General features: G+C 50.1%; 1 protein-coding gene across 1 annotated transcript; it reads left to right on the top strand.

Annotated features, from left to right (window-relative positions):
• Positions 1 to 9633: 9633 nt before the first annotated feature.
• Positions 9634 to 20755, top strand: MPO (myeloperoxidase). Its single transcript, XM_055257007.2, has 12 exons — positions 9634 to 10059; positions 10205 to 10298; positions 10654 to 10829; positions 11019 to 11142; positions 11240 to 11369; positions 11452 to 11658; positions 12516 to 12834; positions 14964 to 15124; positions 16950 to 17205; positions 17701 to 17871; positions 18718 to 18955; positions 19747 to 20755. The coding sequence occupies exons 1-12, from the start codon at positions 9984 to 9986 to the stop codon at positions 19952 to 19954; spliced, it is 2160 nt and encodes a 719-aa protein (XP_055112982.1). The 5' UTR covers positions 9634 to 9983; the 3' UTR covers positions 19955 to 20755.
• Positions 20756 to 21842: the final 1087 nt, after the last annotated feature.

Here is a 21842-nt window from a genome sequence, read left to right as displayed (position 1 = left end):
CCAATGTAAAAGTAATCCAAACCTACTGATTAAGTAAAACCAAAGTTTGCTACTTTGAGGGATTGTGGTGAGGGAGAGATTTTTAGTTCTTTCATGATAAAATTATTATATTTTCCTTGTAAAACTTGGAGAAGAGCAATGAGTATGAAGCAAAAAGGTCTTGTTCCTCAGCCCCTTCAGCTTATTCCCCGGATGTAACTACTGTAAACAGGCTTTTGTGCCTGCTCTCGGAATCTTTATGTGTATGTAAACACTTCTGTGTGCATGTGTGTGGTGCCTATGCATGTATGTATGTCTGTGTGTTTTGTATGAATTGCAACATGCTGTATATAATGTTTTGTAACTAGTTATTTTCTTTTGGCAACATTTCTTGCCATTTTGTTCTTTTTCTTCATTTTTTTTCCCAATCAGTTTTCTCAGGTTGAATCTTACCATTTTGCTACAAAGAGATCTCCCTCTGTTTTAAAGGCTGCATAAAACACATTTACCAGGATATACCACAACCTGGCAAAACTTTTCTGATGGACATTTGGCTTGCTTCCAGTCTTTTGGTTGTTGCAAATGAGGCGGAAATGAACACACTTGGGTAGGTATCTTTATGCTTTCCTAAGAATGTGTCTGAAAGATAAATTCCTACCTGGAAGTGGAATTGCTGAGTCAGAGCACTTTGGAGTTTGACTTACATTGTCAGATTGCCATCCCATGGCATATGGCCAAGCTATGCTTTTTTTTTTTTTTCACATCCTGACTGGCACTGGGTTTATCAGTCTTTTCTATTTTAACTAATCTTATTGGTGAAGATGCTGTTTAATTCTTGTTCTTTGAGTTTAATGTTTCTTATTTTTAGTGTCTTTTGTAGAACTTTGACTCATGGAAGCTTACCCCCTCCCCAAATAACCACAAGTATAAAGGGTGGAGTAACTGAAAAACCATTAAGCATTTGTAAAATAACAGAATTTAACTTGTCTTAACTTTTACAGTACTGACCTAAACATATTTGAAAACCAAATTTGAAACTAAAAATTTTTTTAAATTAACTCTTTTTTTTTTTTTAAGATGGAGTCTTGCTCTGTTGCCCAGGCTGGAGTGCAGTGGCGCAATCTCAGCTCAATGCAACCTCTGCCTCCTGGGTTCAAGCAATTCTCCTGCCTCAGCCTCCTAGGTAGCTGGGATTGCAGGTGCGCACCACCATGCCAGGCTAATTTTTGTATTTTTTTTAGTAGAGAAGGGGTTTCGCCATGTTGGCCAGGCTGGTCTCAAACTCCTGACCTTGTGATCAGCCTGCCTCAGCCTCCCAAAGTGCTGGGATTACAGGTATGAGCCACCATGCCAGCAAAAATTCACTCTTTAAAAAAACTATATCTTGGCCGGGCGCAGTGGCTTACGCCTGTAATCCCAGCACTTTGGGAGGCTGAGGCGGGTGGATCACAAGGTCAGGAGTTCGAGACCAGCCTGACCAACATGGTGAAACCCTGCCTCTACTAAAAATACAAAAATTAGCATGACATGGTGGGACATGCTTGTAATCCCAGCTACTTGGGAGGCTGAGGCAGGAGAATTGCTTGAACCCGGGAGATGGAGGTTGCAGTGAGCTGAGATCATGCCATTGTACTCCAGCCTAGGTGACAGAGGGAAACTCGGTCTCAAAACAAACAAACAAAACATTGTATCTTCATCAGATACAGACTCTAACCTTTGTAGAAAGGTCGGTTAGAAATGTAGTGCTTTTCAGATAAATGAATCTACCTTTTATAGAAAACTAAAAGAGTAGAATCCCATTACATTTCGTTTTCTTTAAGAATACTTACCTTTGCTGGGAACAGTGCACACACCTGTAGTCTCAGCTACTCAGGAGGCTGAAGCAGGAAGATCGCTTGAGTTAAGGAGTTCAAGGTTGTAATGTGCAATGGCTGTGCCTGTGAATAGCTACTGTACCTCCAGCCTGAGCAACATAGTGAGATCCTGTCTCTATAAAAAAAAAATAAGGGCCAGGCGCGGTGGCTCACACCTGTAGTCCCAGCACTTTGGGAGGCCGAGGTGGGTGGATCACGAAGTCAGGAGATCGACACCATCTTAGCTAACATGGTGAAACCCCGTTTCTACTAAAAATACAAAAAATTGCTGGGCGTGGTGGCGGGTGCCTGTAGTCCCAGCTACTCGGGAGGCTGAGGCAGGAGAATGGCGTGAACCCGGGAGGCGGAGCTTGCAGTGAGCCGAGATCATGCCACTGCACTCTAGCCTGGGCGACAGAGCGAGACTCCGTCTCAAAAAAAAAAAAAAGCTTACTTTGAATGTTTTTAAGGTTAAAAAAATACTTGTAAGATGTTGCAAGTTCTGTAGAGAAACTTAATGACCAAATTTACATTTTTCAAAAAGGAAGTGCTTAGGAACAAACCTAACAAGAAACAAACCTAACAGGAAACAAGCAAGCCCTATATGGGTAAAACAATAACATTTAAAGGAAAGATACGAAAGAAGACAAATGGAATGACAGACTGAATTACTCAAGAATGTAAACTCCATGGGAACAAGTAATTGGTTAACTGCTGTATCCCCAGGACCCAGAACAGTGCTGGCGCATGGTAGGTGCTCAGTACATATATGTTGAGTGAATGAATGAATGTACAGGGATAGGAAGACAACATCATACAGATATCAATTGTTACCAAATTTATGTATAAATTGAATGCAATATCATTAAAAATCTCAACAGGATTTTTTATGGAACTAGACAAACATTCGGAAATTCTTAAGCAAGAGTAAATATGCTAAAATGCTAAAGATTATTTTTAAAAAGAATGAGGAAGGATAATTTATCTCACCAGTAATGAAAACATATTAGAAAGTTATAGTAATTGTAAGGATTAGGTATTGACATAGGAATAGATAGACTACTAGGAAGGTAGAGTAGAACAATCAGAAATACACACACGTTTATGGTAAGTGACAAAACTAGTATCTGAATTCAATGGAGACATGACAGATTATTCAATTAAAGGCATTGGGACAACTGATTATCTGTTTGGGAAAAAAAAAAAAAAAGATGGCTCCCCACCTCATACCATTCACACACACAAAATTCCAGATGGATTTGAGATCTAAGTGTAAAAAGCAAAGTGTTAAAGTATTATAAGGATATACAGGAAAATATGTTTATAATCTTGAAGAAAGGAAGAGCCCCTTTAAAAAAAAATCGGAAAGAGCGAAATCCAAAATAAATACATAAAACAAAAAGCAAAATCCATAAAAAAATTGATAAATTTGACCACCTTGAAATTAAGACACTATAAAAAACATAAATGAAAAGCGATGTACTTAAAAGAAATTTGGAACATACATAACAACTGAAGGACTTTAGTGCTTACCCAGAATATAGAATACTTGTTACAAATCAATAAAAAGAGTGACAACACCATAGAAAAATTAACAAAACAAAACACAGGAAAGTTGCAGAAGATATAATTCAAATAAAAATATGCTCAACCTCACTATTAACCAAAGAAATAAAAGTTGAACCAATAATATGATTCCGTTCTTTGCTTATGAGATTTTTACAAAGCTTGGAGGACAGTTTAGCAATATGTATCTGTTAAGATTTTATTTATTAGACACAGGGTCTTGCTCTGTCGCCCAGGCTGGAGTGCACTGGTGTGATCATAGCTCATTGTAACCCTGAACTCCTGGGCTGAAGTGATCCTCCTGCCTCAATCTCCCAAGTCGTTGGGACTACAGGAGTGTCACTGCACCCAGCTAATTTTTTTTTTTTTTTTGTAGAGACAGAGTCTCGTTATGTTGCTCAGGTTGATCCCAAACTACTGAGCTCAAGTGATCCTCCCACCTCAGCTTCCCAAAATATTGGGATTATAGGTGTGAGCTACTGTGCCAGGACTTAAATTTTTTTTTTTTTTTTTTTTTGAGATGGAGTCTTACACTATCATCCAAGCTGGAGTGCAGTGGTGCCATCTTAGCTCACTGCAACCTCCACCTCCCGAGTTCAAGTGATTCTTGTGCCTCAGCCTCCCAAGTAAACTGGGATTACAGGTGTGCACCACCACACCTGGCCAATTTTTGTATTTTTAGTAGAGATGGGGTTTCATCATGTTGGCCAGGCTGGTATCGAACTCCTGACTTCAGGTGATCTGCCCACCTCAGCCTCCCAAAGGGCTGGGATTATAGGAGTGAGCCATAGCGCCCAATGTTTTTATTTTTATTTTTTTTTGAGACAGAGTCTCGCTCTGTCACCCAGGCTGGAGTGCAGTCATGCAATCTCAGCTCACTGCAGCCTCGACCTCCCAGATTCAAATGATTTTCCCACCTCAGCCCCACGAGTAGCTGGGACTACAGGCATGCACCACCATGCCCAGCTAATTTTTGTATTTTTTGTAGAGATGGGGTTTCACCATGTTGCCCAGGCTGGTCTTGAACTCCTGACTTCAGGTGATCTGCCCGCCTTGGCCTCCCAAAGTGCTGGGGTTACAGGCATGAGTCACTGCATCTGGCCTTAAAAATTGTCAATGAACAAAACCTGTGGTCCACTTCTTCATTTTTACCACGGAGAACACTTGTGTGTATGTACAACAAGGCCTCTCAAGGTATTGTTTTGTTTTGTTTGTTTGTTTGTTTTGAGATGGAGTTTCGCTCTTTGTTGCCCAGGCTGGAGTGCAGTGGCAGTGACATGATCTCAGCTCACTGCAACCTCCGCCTCCCGGGTTTGAGCGACTCTCCTGTCTCAGCCTTGGGATTACAGGTGCCCGCCACCATGCCTGGCTAATTTTTTTATTTTTATAGAGACGGGGTTTCACCATGTTGGCCAGGCTGGTCTCAAACTCCTGACCTCAAGTGATTTGCCTGCCTTGGCCTCCCAAAACGTTGGGATTACAGGCATGAGCCACCGTGCCTGGCTGAGGGATTGTTTTTAATAGTGAAAAAAAATGTTAAAATGTCAGCTTCCATTAATAGAAGAATGGTCACAAAATGGAGAGACAGGCCAACTAAAGAATATCATGTAAGTTAAAAAAGTGTGATCCTACCCAGGAGGCTGAGTCAGGAGGATGGCTTGAGTCCAAGAGTTCCAGGCTGCAGTGTGCCACTGCACTCCAGCCTGGGCAGCAGAGTGAGGCCCTGTCTCTAAAAAATACCAAAAACCAAAAAACTTAAAAAAAAAAGTGACATCACGCTCTAAGATCACTTAGATCACAGATCTAAACATGTGCTGAGTGAAAGAAACACATTGCAGAACAATACGTATAATGTGATATCATTTATGGAGAAAAACCAGGAAACAGAATATTTCTCACAGATCCATAAATATGAATGAATGTAAAGTATTACTAAAAGATTTGGAAGGTCAAATACAAAAATGTCAACAGTGTTTACATCTAAAGAGTGGAGGAAGGGGACTGGAACTGAGGATGATGCAATAACCTAATCTAAAAGGAGCTTTAGCCTGGTCTGTAATTTTAAATTTTATTCCAAATATATCCAGATATTACCTATAGAATTCAAAATTAATTAAAACAGTTGTAAAGAGAGATAAAACAAGATCTATGGGCTGGGTAAAACTGGTTTGTCTAAGCAGCCGCTGCCTCTGCCATCTCCCCAGCTTCCATAGCCTTCTGGGGGTGCCTCTTTCTCTCCAACGACACACAGGAAATCTGGCTGAAATCCCAACTGAATTGTTTCCTAAACAGCATTAAGAAAGAACACGCTGTTTTGCAAGCAGTAGCAGAGAGGGTCCGTTATCCCACCAGCAGTTGGGCTTCACCCTGGGGGTGGGGATATTTGGGAAATCTAAGTGGGCAGAAGAGACGGCAGTGGGGTGTGAGTGTGTTGGAGGCGGGGAGCTCTCTCAAATGACTATAGTCTTGAGATGTAGCAGTTCCAGCAGTGCCCTCCAGAGGCTACCCCCAGGAAGGGGAGCTGGCGGGTAACTCACATGGGACGAGGCTTATTTGAAATCCCTCCCACCCCCTAGAGCTGCATTCTCCTGGTTACTCTGCATGCTGAGAAGCACTTTGAGCCTCAAACACACCTGGCCCGACAAATAGGGCCTAGATGAGGGAAGGACAGAGGTGCAGACAGGAGAGGCTGACCGCCTTGGGGTAACCTCAGGTGGGTCATTATTAATTGGTTGGAAACATGTCAAGTCATAGAACATCTCTAGCCCTGGCACACACATGTACACCCCCAGACTCACCCCAGGGCCAAAGGCAGGGGCTTTGGGGAATCCACATCTTGAGAGTGCTCTCACCTCTGTGTGGGTGGAGCACTCAGGGAGTTTAAACGTCATTCTTGGAAAAGTATTTTCAAACATTCCTGGCCTGATTGCTGCCTGTGAGGAAGCAGAGCAAGCCTCTTAACAGGTGAATTGCTGACATGCTGCCTGCCAGGTCTCCATGTCCGGGCCTGCCTTTCCAGCTCAGTCTCCACACTGCAACCGGAGCGGGTGAGCTCTCTAAAGTAACTTGGACCATGCACTTCCACTTCACAGACCTCATGACTCCCTGGGGCTTCGGGACAATAATTTCTCAGTAGGTCTGTGAGAATGTTGCATCCTGGGCCTCTGCTTGGCCCACCAGCCTCACCCTGCCCACCCTCTCCCTGTGTTGGAACTGAGTGAAGCTGACGGTGTCATTTTCTGGGCCCAGAATGCTCTTCCTCTCTGTCTACTTGGTCAGCTTTGAGACATTCTTCGAGACAGTCTCCAGAATCAATTCCTCAAGAAAGCCTTCGTTGACCTCCCCAAGTTGATCCAAGTGCTGCTCTTCGCTGCTCCCTAAGGTCCCTGCATTGGTTCTGGGGGTGCCATTTGTTTGCCTTTCTGCTCCCCTCTGTGAGCTCCTTGAGGATAAGGCTCATGCTTTGCTTAGTGGAGAATGCCCAATGCCCAGCGCAGCACCTGACAAGGGCTCAGTAAATAGTTGTTGAAGGAATCATTGAATGACAAGGGCTCAGTAAATACTTGTTGAAGAAATCATTGAATGAAAGGTCAGGAACAGGTGTCCAGAGGCTACTGGGTAAAGAGCACTGGTTTGGAAGTCAGGAGACTGGGCATGGAGATTATTCTGAACTGTGCCACCCTGCCGACCTTGGTCAAGTCGTTTTCTTCCCTAGGCTCCTTTCTCAGCTCTGCAATAAGGGGCTTGCATTAAATATCTCTCCCCTCTTGAGCCTTGACAATTCCCTTAAAAGACCAAAAGGACACTCAAGCATACTCAGGGTTGACAAGGGTGACAGGGGACAGGCGCTCTCATACATGGCTGATGGGAGGATGAGGTACAATCTTCAGCAGGCCATTTGACTATCAATATTAAAAAGCCCTAAAACACGCATACCCAAATATGCAGGAATTTTACTTCTTGCCTAAGGAAATAATTGATGATGTGGTGAGAGATTTAACTCCATGGATGCTTATCCTAGTACTACTTATAATAATGAAAATCAGAAACAACTCTAAGTATCTAATGAGATAGAATTAGTTAATAAATCATATAAAATAGTTATATGAAATATTATACAGACATAAAAATGAAGTAAACCTATATTTATTGACACAGGGAGATGCCCAGACTAGAATTGTTAAGTACTGAAAGTAGACGGTAAAACAATATTTAAAGTTCTTCTTATCAATATTTAAAAAGATATATTATTATGTCTACATATAGGATATCAAATTCTTAAATGAGGTATTGGTGAGTGGTGGGATTATGGGCAATTATTTTCCTTCCTACTCTTTATTTATGTGAAGACAATGATAAACCTTGAAAGAAAAAAGTACCCACAATCTCAATTGATGATGAGTAATTTTGATTTATTTTTATTTTTGCATACTCGTGTTCTCAAACTTTTCATCAATGAAAATTATATTACTTAAAGGATTGAAAAATCATTTCCGAAAGCCTCTAAAATTCTACAGCCTGATTCACAAAGAGCCACTTGACCAACTTCACACATAGCAAGTCACTGGCAGGGCAAAATCTTGTTCCCCTTCTCAGCAGGGGACAGAATCCCTGGACACACTGGGAAGATGTTCTGGGTGTTGCTGTCCCTTGTCCCTTGGCCGAGAGGTGGTCTGGGCATAGAAGACAAGAGTGGGCCGGGCGCGGTGGCTCACGTGTGTAATCCCAACAGCCGGTGGATGAGGAGGAGGTCAGGAGTTTGAGACCAGCCTGGCTAACATGTTGAAACCCCATCTCTACTAAAAATACAAAATATTAGCTGGGTGTGGTGGTGGGCGCCTGTAATCCCAGCTACTCGGGAGGCTGAGGCAGGAGAATTGCTTGAATCCAGGAGGCGGAGGTTGCAGTGAGCCGAGATCACACCACTGCACTCCAGCTCCACCAACAGTGAGAGACTCTATCTCAAAAAAAAAAAAAAAAAAAAAAAAATAGTGGGTGGCAGGAAGGTGGCTGAAGGTAGGAGGGGGAACCTAAATGGGACATGAGAGGCATGGTTGGCACAAGCTCAGCCTGATCAGGGCCTAGAGAGGTAGACTGATTCAGTCGAAAGTCGTAGTACTTTTCCTGCTGAGATTGGTGGCCCTTTTGCTGGGCTTTCTCAAGCAACAAATATCCTCTTCTATTTCAGAACGATTCTGAATCATTAACCCAAGCCCTCCCAACTGCACTGATCTTGTCCCAGAGAGGCCCTGGGCGGTATCACCTAACTGATCACTGACCACAACCAGCTCTGCTCTCTCCTGGTTCCTGAAATCCAGGAGCAGATGGTGGTGGGGAGGAGGAGTTTGGAGACAGCCCTCTACCAGAAGCCAAGAAGAAAGGGGAGTGAGGAGGGATAGAGGAACTTATCTTGGTCCTGCGCCCACAGCCCCCAGGGTCCTCCTTCCTGTGAAGCCCAACGGTCTCCAGCCAGATTTCCTGTCCCCTTAGCCCCACCAAGAACCAGAGGCTGCCCATCGGGTGGCTGTAGGATGCAGGTTACTGTTGGAGTGGGGGATGGCCACCTGAGGCCAATTGGGTCATCTTTACTCCAGGTCTCCCTTTCATCCTCCTGTCTTCCCTGGGGGCACTCTATTCCCTGCAATTCCTTGGGCTACCAGTTCCTGACTTTTGCTCCTTTCAAAGGAACCCTGGATAACCAGTGTAACCAGAATTTCAGAGGGATTAGTTGTGTATCCCCTGAGGACAGCACTGGTATAGGCACACAATGGTGAGCTGAGAAATCTTGGGCTGGAAGTGCTAAATTCAACGGGTGGGGCCAGGCTGGGGCCAGTGGCTCATGCCTGTAATCCCAGCACTTTGGGAGGCTGAGGCGGGTGGATCACTTGAGTCAGGAGTTCAAGACCAGCCTGGCCAACATGGTGAAACCCTGTATCTACTAAAAATACAAAAGTTAGCTTCTTGCCTAAGGAAAAATACAAAAATTACTTCTTGCCTAAGGAAATAATTGATGATGTGGCTAGAGGCTAGGGCGTGGTGGCGGGCACCTGTAATCCCAGCTACTTGGGAGGTTGAGGCAGGAGAATCACTTGAACCATTGCACATCAGCCTGGGCAACAGAGCAAGATAAAATCTCAAAAAAAAAAAAAAAAAAAAGGCTGGGGACAATGCCGGCCCCTCCTTTCCTGCCCCGTCCCCCCATTTCAGGGGCCCCTCTGTGTGTACCTTCCAACCCCAGTGGAGGAGGAGAAAGAGTTCAGTCTCCAGGATCAGACCTTCCTCTGCCTCACCCCGCCCCCAGCTTAGAGGACATAAAAGCACAGATTGAGCTAAGAGGAGCTGACAGTATCAGGTGAGCTGTGGAGGTGGGGTCCTTGGAGGCTGGATGACAGCAGCTGGCAAGGGGATAAGGGTGCAGTGAGCCCCTCCCTCAAGGAGGTCTGGCTTTATCCATAGACAGGGCCCTCTGAGGTGGGGCTGAGGTACAAAGGGGGATTGAGCAGCCCAGGAGAAGAGACATGGGGGTTCCCTTCTTCCCTTCTCTCAGATGCATGGTGGACTTAGGACCTTGGTCTCACTGCAGAGATGAAGCTGCTTCTGGCCTTAGCAGGGCTCCTGGCCACTCTGGCCATGCCCCAGCCCTCTGAAGGTGCTGCTCCAGGTAACAGTTCCCAAGGTGGGAGAAGATGGTGTGTTGGGATGGCTGTGTTCCAGAGACCCCTTTTCTCAGAGCAGGGCTTCCTAGCTCTGGGGCCTGATAGGGGGTTGGGGCCCATTCCTGACTTTGTGATCCTTGCTCTGGGCAGCTGTCCTCGGGGAAGTGGACACCTCGTTGGTGCTGAGCTGCATGGAGGAGGCCAAGCAGCTGGTGGACAGGGCCTACAAGGAGCGGCGGGAAAGGTGGGGTACGAGGCACTGCCCCGCTCTGGGCAAGGATATCCCAGGCCTTTCAGAGAAGGAGCAGGCGGCAGGGAGCTTGAAGGTGGGAGAGGGGGACTACGGGGACCCATGTGGACTCCCTTTCTGTCTATCTGTCTGTCCCTGTGTCTCTGGATGGGAGAACAGCTTAAAAGCCATCCTTCCCAAAGCCTTGCCTCTGTCTGGACACCCAGGTCCATATCCTTTTTATAAAAGGAAGCCTTCCTCCCACCTGTGGGCCTGCATGCATGGTCCTGCATGTCTGCCCCTGGGCTGGGGCTCTGCTGGGTGGGTCTGCATCCCTTCTCTGGCCCTCACTCCTCCTTTCTCCAAGCAGCATCAAGCAGCGGCTTCGCAGTGGCTCAGCCAGCCCCATGGAACTCCTATCCTACTTCAAGCAGCCGGTGGCAGCCACCAGGACGGCGGTAAGGGCTGCTGACTACCTGCACGTGGCTCTAGACCTGCTGGAGAGGAAGCTGCGGTCCCTGTGGCGAGGGCCATTCAATGTCACTGGTACTGTTGCCCATCCCACGCCAGGTCCCTGCTCCACTAGTGACTCCTCCTAGGGACCCCAGCCGTCTCTCAGTGATCCCCTCAACTTCTTCTTCCAGGGAGTCTCAGGGGTCTCCAGGGCTCCTCAGCCTCAGGTTAGGGATAGGAAGTGAAGCGGCTCAGCTCCCCCATTTTTCTTTCCCCCGCCAGATGTGCTGACGCCCGCCCAGCTGAATGTGTTGTCCAAGTCAAGCGGCTGCGCCTACCAGGACGTGGGGGTGACTTGCCCGGAGCAGGACAAATACCGCACCATCACCGGGATGTGCAACAACAGGTGCGGCTGGCGGGGCGTGGCTGCAGGAACCGGGCTCAGAGAGGCGTCCCGGGCGCCACAAGCCTCCCGGTATCAGCGCCCTGTCCTCCCCTTGCAGACGCAGCCCCACGCTGGGGGCCTCCAACCGTGCCTTTGTGCGCTGGCTGCCGGCAGAGTATGAGGACGGCTTCTCGCTTCCCTACGGCTGGACGCCCGGGGTCAAGCGCAACGGCTTCCCGGTGGCTCTGGTGAGCGCCGGCGGGTGGATGGGTCGAGCCCCGGCCACGCGGTGCCCGGACCCAGGCGCCAGCTGACCTCCGTGTCCCGCAGGCTCGCGCGGTCTCCAACGCGATCGTGCGCTTCCCCACGGATCAGCTGACTCCAGACCAGGAGCGCTCGCTCATGTTCATGCAATGGGGCCAGCTGTTGGACCACGACCTCGACTTCACCCCTGAGCCAGCCGCCCGGGCCTCCTTCGTCACTGGCGTCAACTGCGAGACCAGCTGCGTGCAGCAGCCGCCCTGCTTCCCTCTCAAGGTGGCCCTGCTTCCCGCCCACTGCCTGGGTAGGGAGAGGGGAGATTGTTTCTGGAAGGGGCCATCTCCCTTCTGTGCCCAGGTTTCCTTTCCCAGCCGCTGAGGAAGGCTGGCTTTGCCTCCCTTGTGTCCAGAGGTACTGACTGCTCAGCTATGACCTGTCTCCTTCCTGCGCCTGGGCTCAGCCAGCTGGCAGCCAGGGCCGTCCATTTGCTCACTGCCTCTCGCAGGCCAGGGGAGAGAGGGTTGTTCCTCCTTGGCTGACAGGAGTCCTGTTGGTGGAATCACTGGCTCTTTGTTAGATTGGGAGAGGGTTCTGGGAGGAGACAGTGCCCCCCAGACCTCCATGCTCAGTCCTGTTCCCTCCCCACTGAGGGGGCAGCCCCAACCCCCATCACACAGAAAGAGAGAGCCTGGGGATCTGGTGGGTGCCGTGGGACAGGGCTGGGAGTGGGCAGGGTGGTAGAGGCACTGCTGTGTAGGGAAGGAGGAGGAGAGAAAGGAGAGAGCGCCTGAGAGAGGGAGAGACCGACAAGAGAATGTCAGGGCCAGAGGGAAAGCAGGCACAGAAAAGAGAAGGGGAGAGAGACAGGCGACGCTTTAGTGAGGAGGGGTCCGAGGCCTGGCAGTGCCCAGACCCAGGGGTTGCCCAGGTTCCCAGTTCAGTGTTCTGCTCATTAACCCTGCACCTCAGAGGCTGCTGCTGATGGCGCCCTAGGCAGCGATCCAGTTCGGGCCTCCAGACGCCTCTCTGCAGGTTGAGGGTACCAGAGGTCCTGAGGGCAGGGGGAGAGCCAATTCTGCCTGGGCACCTTCCCCGCCCTCGGTGAGCCAGTCTAGCCTCTCTCTGTGCCTCAGATCCCGCCCAACGACCCCCGCATCAAGAACCAAGCCGACTGCATCCCGTTCTTCCGCTCCTGCCCGGCCTGCCCCGGGAGCAACATCACCATTCGCAACCAGATCAACGCGCTCACCTCCTTCGTGGACGCCAGCATGGTGTACGGCAGCGAGGAGCCCCTGGCCAGGAACCTGCGCAACATGTCCAACCAGCTGGGGCTGCTGGCCGTCAACCAGCGCTTCCAAGACAACGGGCGGGCCCTGCTGCCCTTCGACAACCTGCACGATGACCCCTGTCTCCTCACCAACCGCTCAGCGCGCATCCCCTGCTTCCTGGCAGGTCAGCTTTGGGGTGGGGACCAGGGGGTGGCATAGGAGGTGTTTTGTGTTGGAGCCACAGTGAGTCTGTTTGTGAGCAGCTTGTCGGTTTGTACTTAGAGAGACTGTCCTCACCAGCCATTACTATCAACTTCATGATATTAATCCAGTTGCCTTGGTAACAAGTCAGATGGAGCCAGAAAAGCAGAAAAGCAAACAACCTCTCCAGCCCTAAGATGGTGACCCAGGCATGGCCAAGGAGCCTCTGTCCATCAGTCCATTGCTTTCTCTGTCCCTCTTTTCCCTTGTGGACTCTGGAAGAGAGGAGAGTCGAATCCCTCAGGGGCGGGGAACTAAAGGACAGAGAGCGCTGTGGTGCCCTCACCCTCTAGAGTGACACTATCCAATGTGGTAGCCTCTAGCTGCATGTGGCTATTTTAATTTTAGTTATTTTAAATTAAATAAACCCAGTTTCTCAGCAGTGCTAACCACATTTCAAATGCTCAGTTGCCTTACAGTCTAGTGGCTCCCCCTATTGGGTAGCACAGATGTAAAATATTTTCATCATCTCGGAAGGTTGAGTTGGACCACACTGCTCCAAAATATCCCCTCCTGCGCATCTTAATTGCCCATAATAAGAGATGATGGGATTTTAAATGTAAACAATTGGCAGTTTTGGAGACACAATTGGGGCAGTGATGGCAGCCATGACCAGACATTTTCCAGTGTTTTTTTGTTTGTTTGTTTTTTCCTAAGACGGAATCTCACTCTGTCACCCAGGCTGGAGTACAGTGGCACAGTCTCGGCTCACTGAAACCTCTGCCTCCTTGGTTTAAGCGATTCTTCTGCCTCAGCCTCCTGAGTAGCAGGGACTACAGGCGCCTGCCACCATGCTTGGCTAATTTTTTGTATTTTTAGTAGAGATGGTGATTTACCATGTTGGCCAGGCTGCTCTCAAACTCCTGACCTTGTGATCTGCCCACCTTAGCCTCCCAAAGTGCTGGGATTACAGGTGTGAGCCACCACACCCAGCCATTTTCCAGTGTTTTTAAATGTAAACCCAATAGTGGACTTCAGGCCCTTTCCTCTGGCCTCCCTCTGTCTCCTCCTGATGGTTCCTGCTGGTCTCTCCCTGGCTGGGACCCTGGGAGGAGGATCCAGGTTGGATTTTCTGCAAGAGATGCCCGACCTCTTCTGGGCTAGTTAGGCAAGGGCAGCCCTCCTTAGCCAGACTCAGCTGCCCCCAGCCTAGCTTTGATGAGCCCCATGTCCCAAGCCTGGGTCATTATGACCTCATCCCCATGGAGATGCTGCTCTCAGAGAATTTCCTTTCCACCAGCTTCTAGAGCTGGCAAGGACTGACCCTAGTGTCCTGACCCTAGCCCTCTGGCCCCTGCAGAGAAGGGTTGTGGGAGGCCTAGGGGAACCAGGGGGAATCTGCTTAGTTTTCTTGAACAGTCTCAGGTGTGGACTCCACACATCTCATGTCCTAACCCCCTGCCCTGGGGCAGGCTGCACCATTGGCATGTAGTAAAGGGCAGGGCTGACAACTCTATTCAAACGGTGGTGGCTTTCTGGAGTCCTGTGTTGAGAAGGATTCCGAGGTTGCATCCAATTTTAGCAGGAAAGAGTGCTGTGATCATTAGCTGCATCAGACATGGGCATGGATGTAGGCTGTGCTGACATGCATGCTTCTTCCCAGACACTCCTTGGAATCAAGAGAATCAATGAACCAAGCAGTGTTCATAAGTCTCATACTTTGTACCAGGCACTCTGTTAAGCCCCATGTATCCATATGTGTGGTAGGAGGGAGGGTAAAATATAAAAAGGCACAAGCCTCGGTCCTGTGCTCAAGGAGCTCCCAGTTTCAGGTACGGGAAAGTGGCATGTCATGTGTTGGAAGTGATACCTATTGAATGAGCATCCCCAACCAGCAGCGGCCCTGAGCTGAGGCAGAAGCTATTATTGTGGACTAGGGCATCAAGGCAGGCCTCCTAGAGGAGTGTAAATTGGGGATGGTTTGAAAAGATGGATGGGGAGGAGGGATGAGTAGGATGCATTTCAGGCCTTGGCTGGGGAGGGGGTTTCAGTGGAGCAAACCTTTTCTGGGATGGAGGCCTTAAGAATGACAGTGGCTTTTGCCTCCCCAAGGGGACACCCGTTCCAGTGAGATGCCCGAGCTCACCTCCATGCACACCCTCTTACTTCGGGAGCACAACCGGCTGGCTACAGAGCTCAAGAGACTGAACCCTAGGTGGGATGGGGAGAGGCTCTACCAGGAAGCCCGGAAGATCGTGGGGGCCATGGTCCAGGTAGGCAGTCTTGAGCAGCCGGCACACAGGATCCAGATGTGCCCCTGCAACATCCTAGCTGTGTGACCTTGGGCAAGTTCCTAACCCTCCTGAGCCTTGCCTTCTTCATCCATAAGGCTGTAAGGATTATAATACATATACGAAAACATCTTTCAGACAGTCAGTGCTTGACAAAGCCTCCTTCCCTTCCCTCTCCTTCTTCGCTGGTTTGCTCCCTGCAGTCTTCTTTCCTGTGGGTCTGTTACTGGTGTTGGGAGGGTTGAATGTTGGGTTTAGTGCCTGAGTAGCTGTTCAGTAAATTCTTCTTCCCTCCATCTCACTGTCGCTCTTAGCTCCTTTACCCACTCACCTCTTCTTTTTAAAATTAAAAAAATTATAGGGCTGGGCGCGGTGGCTCATGCCTGTAATCCCAGCACTTTGGGAGGCCGAGGCGGGTGGATCATAAGGTCAGGAGATCGAGACCATGCTGGCTAACACGGTGAAACCCCATCTCTACTAAAAATACAAAAATTAGTCGGGCGTGGTGGCGGGCACCTGTAGTCCCAGCTACTTGGGAGGCCGAGGCAGGAGAACGGCGTGAACCCAGGAGGCATAGATTGCAGTGAGCTGAGGTGGCGCCACTGCACTCCAGCCTGGGTGACAGAGCAAGACTCCATCTCAAAATAAACAAATAAATAAAATAAAATTTAAAAAATATTATTATTATTTTATTTTTATTTTTTGATACAGTTGCCCAGGCTGGAGTGCAGTGGTGCGATCTTGGCTCACTGCAACCTCCACCTTTCAGGCTCAAGCCATTCTCCCATCTCAGCCTTCTGAGTAGCTGGGATTTCAAGCACAGGCCACCACGCCCGGCTAATTTTTGTATTTTTTGTAGAGATGGGGTTTCGCCATGTTACCCAGTGTGGTCTCAAACTCCTGGGCTCAAGTGATCCACCCTCCTCAACCTCCCAAATCCCTGGGATTACAGGCACGAGTCACTGTGTTTGGCCCACTCACCTCTTCCTTTTGGCTCTGTCATAATCCACCCAATGTCCTTAGCCTCATTTACTCCTGGGGCAATGTTCCTGGTTCTGTCTCTCAACATCTGGTGCTTCATTGCCCCCATCCTCTCCCTCAGAGGCAGACGCAGACACACACACACTCCTAGATTCTGGAGGAGAGAGTTTTCGGTGCCAAGGGTGAGTTTTTGATTTGCACTAAGAACTCAAGTGAAATTTATTTACACTCCAAAATAACTTCTAGATTCTAGAATGTAGAGTGAGACTGTTCCATGTCTTCACTTTTCACAGGGAAAATCATGCCAGAATGGCTCTTCATTCCTTCCTACTTCTCTGCTTTCCACAAACCTCAACTGAGCCCTACTGTGGGCAGGCACTTGGTGGCACTGTGAAGTATTTCAGCAACTTCAATTTCCCTTGCTCTCAAGGACTTTATAAGATAGTTGCAGAAATGAGACATTGATAACTTGAGGACAAGGAAGTTATCACAATGACTAAAAAAGTGATTTGCTATTTAGTCCTCTAAGGCAGAGGGCAATATAATTATCCTTAATGTACGTTTGAGGAACTCAGGCTCAGAGAGGTTAATAACTGGTCCAAGGTCACCCAGCCAGCAAGCAGTAGAACTCTATTTATGCCTCTGAGTGCCACTCTGTTAGGCCCAGGTCCGGTATTGTAGGAGGCTATTCCCTGACCATAGAGGGATGGGAGGGGTCCCCCAAGCCAAGAGCAGGCAGAGACTCTGGCCCTCCTGTGCTGCCTGCCAGGTGGCATTTGCTGTGGAGGAGTGGGTGGAGAGGCCATTCCAAATGACTTGTCTTTAGATCATCACTTACCGGGACTACCTGCCCCTGGTGCTGGGGCCAGCGGCTATGAGGAAGTACCTGCCCACGTACCGTTCCTACAATGACTCAGTGGACCCGCGCATCGCCAACGTCTTCACCAATGCCTTCCGCTATGGCCACACCCTCATCCAACCCTTCATGTTCCGCCTGGACGATCAGTACCAGCCCATGGAACCCAACCCCCGTGTCCCCCTCAGCAGGGTCTTTTTTGCCTCCTGGAGGGTCGTGCTGGAAGGTAAGCAGGACCTAGGCCAGGAGCGAGTGGGCTGACAGCTAAAGGCGGGGTAGGGGTCACCTTGGCTCTAGAGAGCTAAGGTGGGGAGCAATCTGCTTTCCTCCCGTCTTGGAGATCTGGTCTGACTCTCCAGCCTCAGTTCCTCTGGCTCTGCTTCCATATCTGATAATAAACAGTGGGGTGGGGATGGCCCTCAGAGGGAAATGGCTACTTCCTATGTGTTGTGGCTCACTGTGACCCACGAAGCCATGGCCTGGGGGCATCTCAATCTTGCGAGTCTGAATGGCATAATCTCCCGAGACCTATATGCCCCTGGGGTCACGTAGTGACTGGTGAGGACCTGCTCACTGGGGCCACCACCTTGGCACCAGGCACTGCGTGTGCCCAGCCCTCTTCTCGAATACTCTTGACCCTACCTGGACTTGTCCCTGACTCCAATCTGAGCTCTGATACTGAGCCAGATACTTCCCCTGACCTGGCTCCTCTGGTCCCCAGGTGGCATTGACCCCATCCTCCGGGGCCTCATGGCCACCCCTGCCAAGCTGAATCGTCAGAACCAAATTGCAGTGGATGAGATCCGGGAGCGATTGTTTGAGCAGGTCATGAGGATTGGGCTGGACCTGCCTGCCCTGAACATGCAGCGCAGCAGGGACCACGGCCTCCCAGGTGAGGGGCTGCAGGAGTCTCCCCTGATGCTCCCCTCCCTTGAGCTGCCTCCCAGGTAGCCCATCACCCCCCTTCCCACTCTAGGGCCCCTGCCCTCTCCAAAGCATATTAGAGGCACTTTGCTCTCAGGAAGTAGTCTGAGGCCAGGCCCCTGCCTTTCCCCAGACCCACCTGATAAATTTCCAGCTCCTCTCAACCTCCTTTGCATGCTGTAATTCTCATATCAGGGGCATCATCATCATAATGATAACCCACAGTCTGAAAATCTGTCTCTGTCATCATTCCATTTTGCTTCATTGTACGTTAACTCTGGGGGAAGAGATTATTGTTGCCTTCATTTTACTGATGAGGAAACTGAGGCTTGATGAGATTCAGAACCTGGCCAGGTTCTCTAGCCAAGTCAGTGGGAAAGCTGAAATTTGAAGCCTAACCCCAAAGCCTGTGCCTATGTTATGGGGTAGCCCATGTGGCTGAGGCTCCTAGATACATTTCACCTCTCATGGGCCAGAGAAGACACATTGGGCTGCTCTGGATGGGGACAAGGAGATGTCCCTATTCTTGGACCCAGCAGGAACTGTGGCAGTTTAGGGTTTGCCTTATGGTAGGAGGGTAAGAGAAAGACAGAGAGGGTCCCAGAGAGGCCCAGTTGTGCCCCTTGGTCTAAGCCAAAGGTTCAGGGTTCCCTGAAGTGAGGTCCTTCCTTCCCTCTGTGACCTTGGTTGTGTTGGGAAGGTGGGTTTTCTGAGCTGCTGGCAGGTATGTGAATCTTCCCTGCTGTCTCCAGTGACCTCCCCACCTGGAAGCAGAGGGACCTGCCCATAGCCACCTGTCCCCTCCCCCATGCAGGATACAATGCCTGGAGGCGCTTCTGTGGGCTCCCGCAGCCCGACACGGTGGGCGAGCTGGGCACGGTGCTGAGGAACCTGCAATTGGCGAGGAAACTGATGGAGCAGTATGGCACGCCCAACAACATCGATATATGGATGGGCGGCGTGTCCGAGCCTCTGGAGCGTAACGGCCGCGTGGGCCCTCTCCTCGCCTGCATCATTGGTACCCAGTTCAGGAAGCTCCGGGATGGTGATCGGTGAGGAGGGGCAGGCGCCACGGGCCGCTGGGTGGCTGTGGGCCCATCCCTGACTCTCTTGGAGCCCAAATTTCCTCCCATCAGTTGAACAACTGGAGGGAGTCAGTGATTTTCCAGTGTGTTCCAGGAATCCTCCAGATGCCCTGGAGTGCCCCTAATGTGCCCTGAACCTGTTGGGGGTGCAGCAAGGAGAGACCTGGACCCCTGGTTGTAAAGGGAGGAAGATAGAAAAATGCCACCATTAGCTATTTCTTCCCATGGGTTTCACTGTGCAACCACGTGGGTGTCAGTCACCAGTGGGCAGTCCCCTCTCGGCTTTCCCACAGCTCCCCTTAGTGTCATTTCCTCATGGTCCTGACGTCTTCATGTCTAGTTCTTGCTTAGCCTGTATTGCACCTTTGGGAAAATTAGAAAAAGGTGCCCCTCTCTGGGTGGACGAATTATAAACCACCCTCAAGATTCTCTTCCACTCCTGTGGATGCAGCTCCTGGCCAGGGCACAGGACTTCAGGAGTGTGTGTGGGCCCGGGTCCCCCTCCAGCATGGTGCCCTGGAGGCCGCCGGGCTAGGGGTAAGGGAAAGGCCACTGGGCAGCTGTGCTTTACTCTGCATGATGAGTGGAGCATCACTTGTGTGAAAACCCCTGGGCTGCCCAAGAGCCTGGGGCCCTCCTGTGCTGCCAGGTGGCATTTGTTGTGGCTTCGTTATATCCAGGGAGCAGCACAAGCCCATCGATGCCCTGCCGGCCCAGAATATCCTCGGGCACAGTGTCCATGGGTGTTCCCTATGCAGGTTTTGGTGGGAGAACGAGGGTGTGTTCAGCACGCAGCAGCGACAGGCCCTGGCCCAGATCTCATTGCCCCGGATCATCTGCGACAACACAGGCATCACCATCGTGTCTAAGAACAACATCTTCATGTCCAACTCATATCCCCGGGACTTTGTCAACTGCCGTACACTTCCTGCATTGAACCTGGCTTCCTGGAGGGAAGCCTCCTAGAGGCTAGGTAAGGGGGTGCAGCAGTGAGGGGTATATCTGGGCTGGCCAGTTGGAACCACGGAGATCTCCTTGCCCTAGGTGAGCCCAGCCCTGTTCTGGGTGCAGCTGAGAAAATGAGTGACTAGACGTTCATTTGTGTGCTCATGTATGTGCGAAGTATATAAATTGGCATTTCATGTGTGTGTGTTGTCTGAACATGGGGAGTGTTTCATAGGTTGTGTGTATGTGCCATTTATGTGAGTGTGTGTTTGTGCTGATGACAATACTGAGTATGTGGAAGGCAGCAGAGCAGACTGGTGAGGAGCACAGCTCAGGAACTAGACTGCCTGAGTTCCAACCCTGGCTCTGTGGCTTGCTAGCTATGTGACCTTGAGCAAATTACCCTCCTTAAACAAGAGTTTTCTTCCTTGTAAATTACATCTGTCACGGTTTCTTGGAGGGCCCACTTGTATCCTCTGGTTCTTCATTTATTGAGCACCTACGACATGCAAGGCACTGTACTAGGCATGAGAAGCATACAGAGGCAAGAAAGAGATACCAAGATGCCATCTGTGTCCTGGTTAGCAGAGCTGGACCAGTGGTGCCTTGGAGAGATGAGCCAGCCGCAGCTGGGCTGTGTGGTTGACTTATGGGCCCAGCCAGCCAGGCTCAGGCCATGGCTCCCCTTTTTCTCCCTCACCCTGATTTCTTGCTTATTCACTGAAGTCCTCCTGAAGAGGAACTGGGCCTGTTGCCCTTTCTGTACCATTTATTTGCTCCCAATGTTTATGATAATAAAGGCACCGCCGACGGGGACCTCCACTCGGTCTGTGTCTGAGGAGGAACTGGCACTTTTGCAGAGGCTTACTCTGGGCTCTGAACTTGAACCAGTGTGGTCTGTGCTCAGGGCCCTGTGTTTCTGAACTGAGGGTGAGGGTGTTGGGGAGTTTTCCTTTGAGATCCATACGTGGAGGGCAGTCATCTCTTGGAAGCCTGGGGGCCAGGGCATGCAGTGTAGACCCTCTTCCCTCACCTTCTGCCCCTGCCACCCTGCAGGGAACTGTGGTCACCAAGCCCTCATGTTTGTTTATTGCTCTAGCAAACGTTTGCTGTGTGTTCACTCTATGTCAGGCCTGTGCCAGGGGCTAGGAAGTGGAGGGGACAAAATGCTGTGTGGTAGGAGAGAAAGTACAGAGACCTGGTGAGGAGGCAGGCCCTTCCCCGACGAGAGGGGCCTCTGCATCCTGCATCCCAGCAGCCTGGCACAGGGGTTCAGAAGCCCTCAAGAAGTGGACTCCTTCTCATTCATGTTGCACATGGCTCCTGGAGCAGTGACAGCAGATGTCTGGGCCCAGAGGACAGGGCCAGCACTGAGGGAGGGAATGGAGTGTATATCCCTAGTTGTCTTGCCTGGAGCTCGAACCCTGAGTCTGACCGGCAGATTCCCTCCCTCTCCCCTTCTTTTTCAAATATGGGGAGGCGGCCAGAAGTGGTGTAGGATGGTGGGGTCTACCATACTCATGGGGCCCCTGGTAATGTTAGGACCTCACCATGGTAAGCAGCAGCATAAATACTGCTTGTCCTCATTTCCATGATGAGGAGATGGCTGCTCAGAGGAGTGAAGCGACTCGTCCGAGGCCTTAAAGAAGTGGGTGGCAGTGCCAGGCTGCTGCCGCGGTCATCTGGCTCCTGGGCTCTTCCCACAGGATGACTGGGTGTCTCCCACTCCCACCCCACCAGTTGGGGGATCTGGAGGCCCTGGCTGGGCTAATCTTTCCCAGGGGGTCATTTAAAAGAAGAACATATGAATATGTACTGGGCAGAAGCTCAAGGAATGTTCTGGAAGTGCCCCTTCAGAGGCATCACAGGATCTAAGGACCACTCTAGAAGAGGGTATTTCTCAGAAGGG

Source organism: Symphalangus syndactylus, chromosome 20, assembly GCF_028878055.3.
Source record: "Symphalangus syndactylus isolate Jambi chromosome 20, NHGRI_mSymSyn1-v2.1_pri, whole genome shotgun sequence".
NCBI classification, from domain to species: Eukaryota; Metazoa; Chordata; class Mammalia; order Primates; family Hylobatidae; genus Symphalangus; species Symphalangus syndactylus.
The sequence above is the reverse complement of the archived record's forward strand: the minus strand, read 5'-3'. Positions and strand labels throughout refer to the sequence as shown.

What these genes read in the sequence shown, in the direction of transcription:
- MPO (XM_055257007.2), top strand. Translation starts at nt 9,984, where the DNA reads ATGAAGCTGCTTCTGGCCTTAGCAGGGCTCCTGGCCACTCTGGCCATG. An exon ending in ACGGCTTCCCGGTGGCTCTG is followed by an intron (nt 11,370 to 11,451) that starts GTGAGCGCCGGC and finishes CGTGTCCCGCAG; the next exon opens with GCTCGCGCGGTCTCCAACGC. An exon ending in CATCCCCTGCTTCCTGGCAG is followed by an intron (nt 12,835 to 14,963) that starts GTCAGCTTTGGG and finishes TGCCTCCCCAAG; the next exon opens with GGGACACCCGTTCCAGTGAG.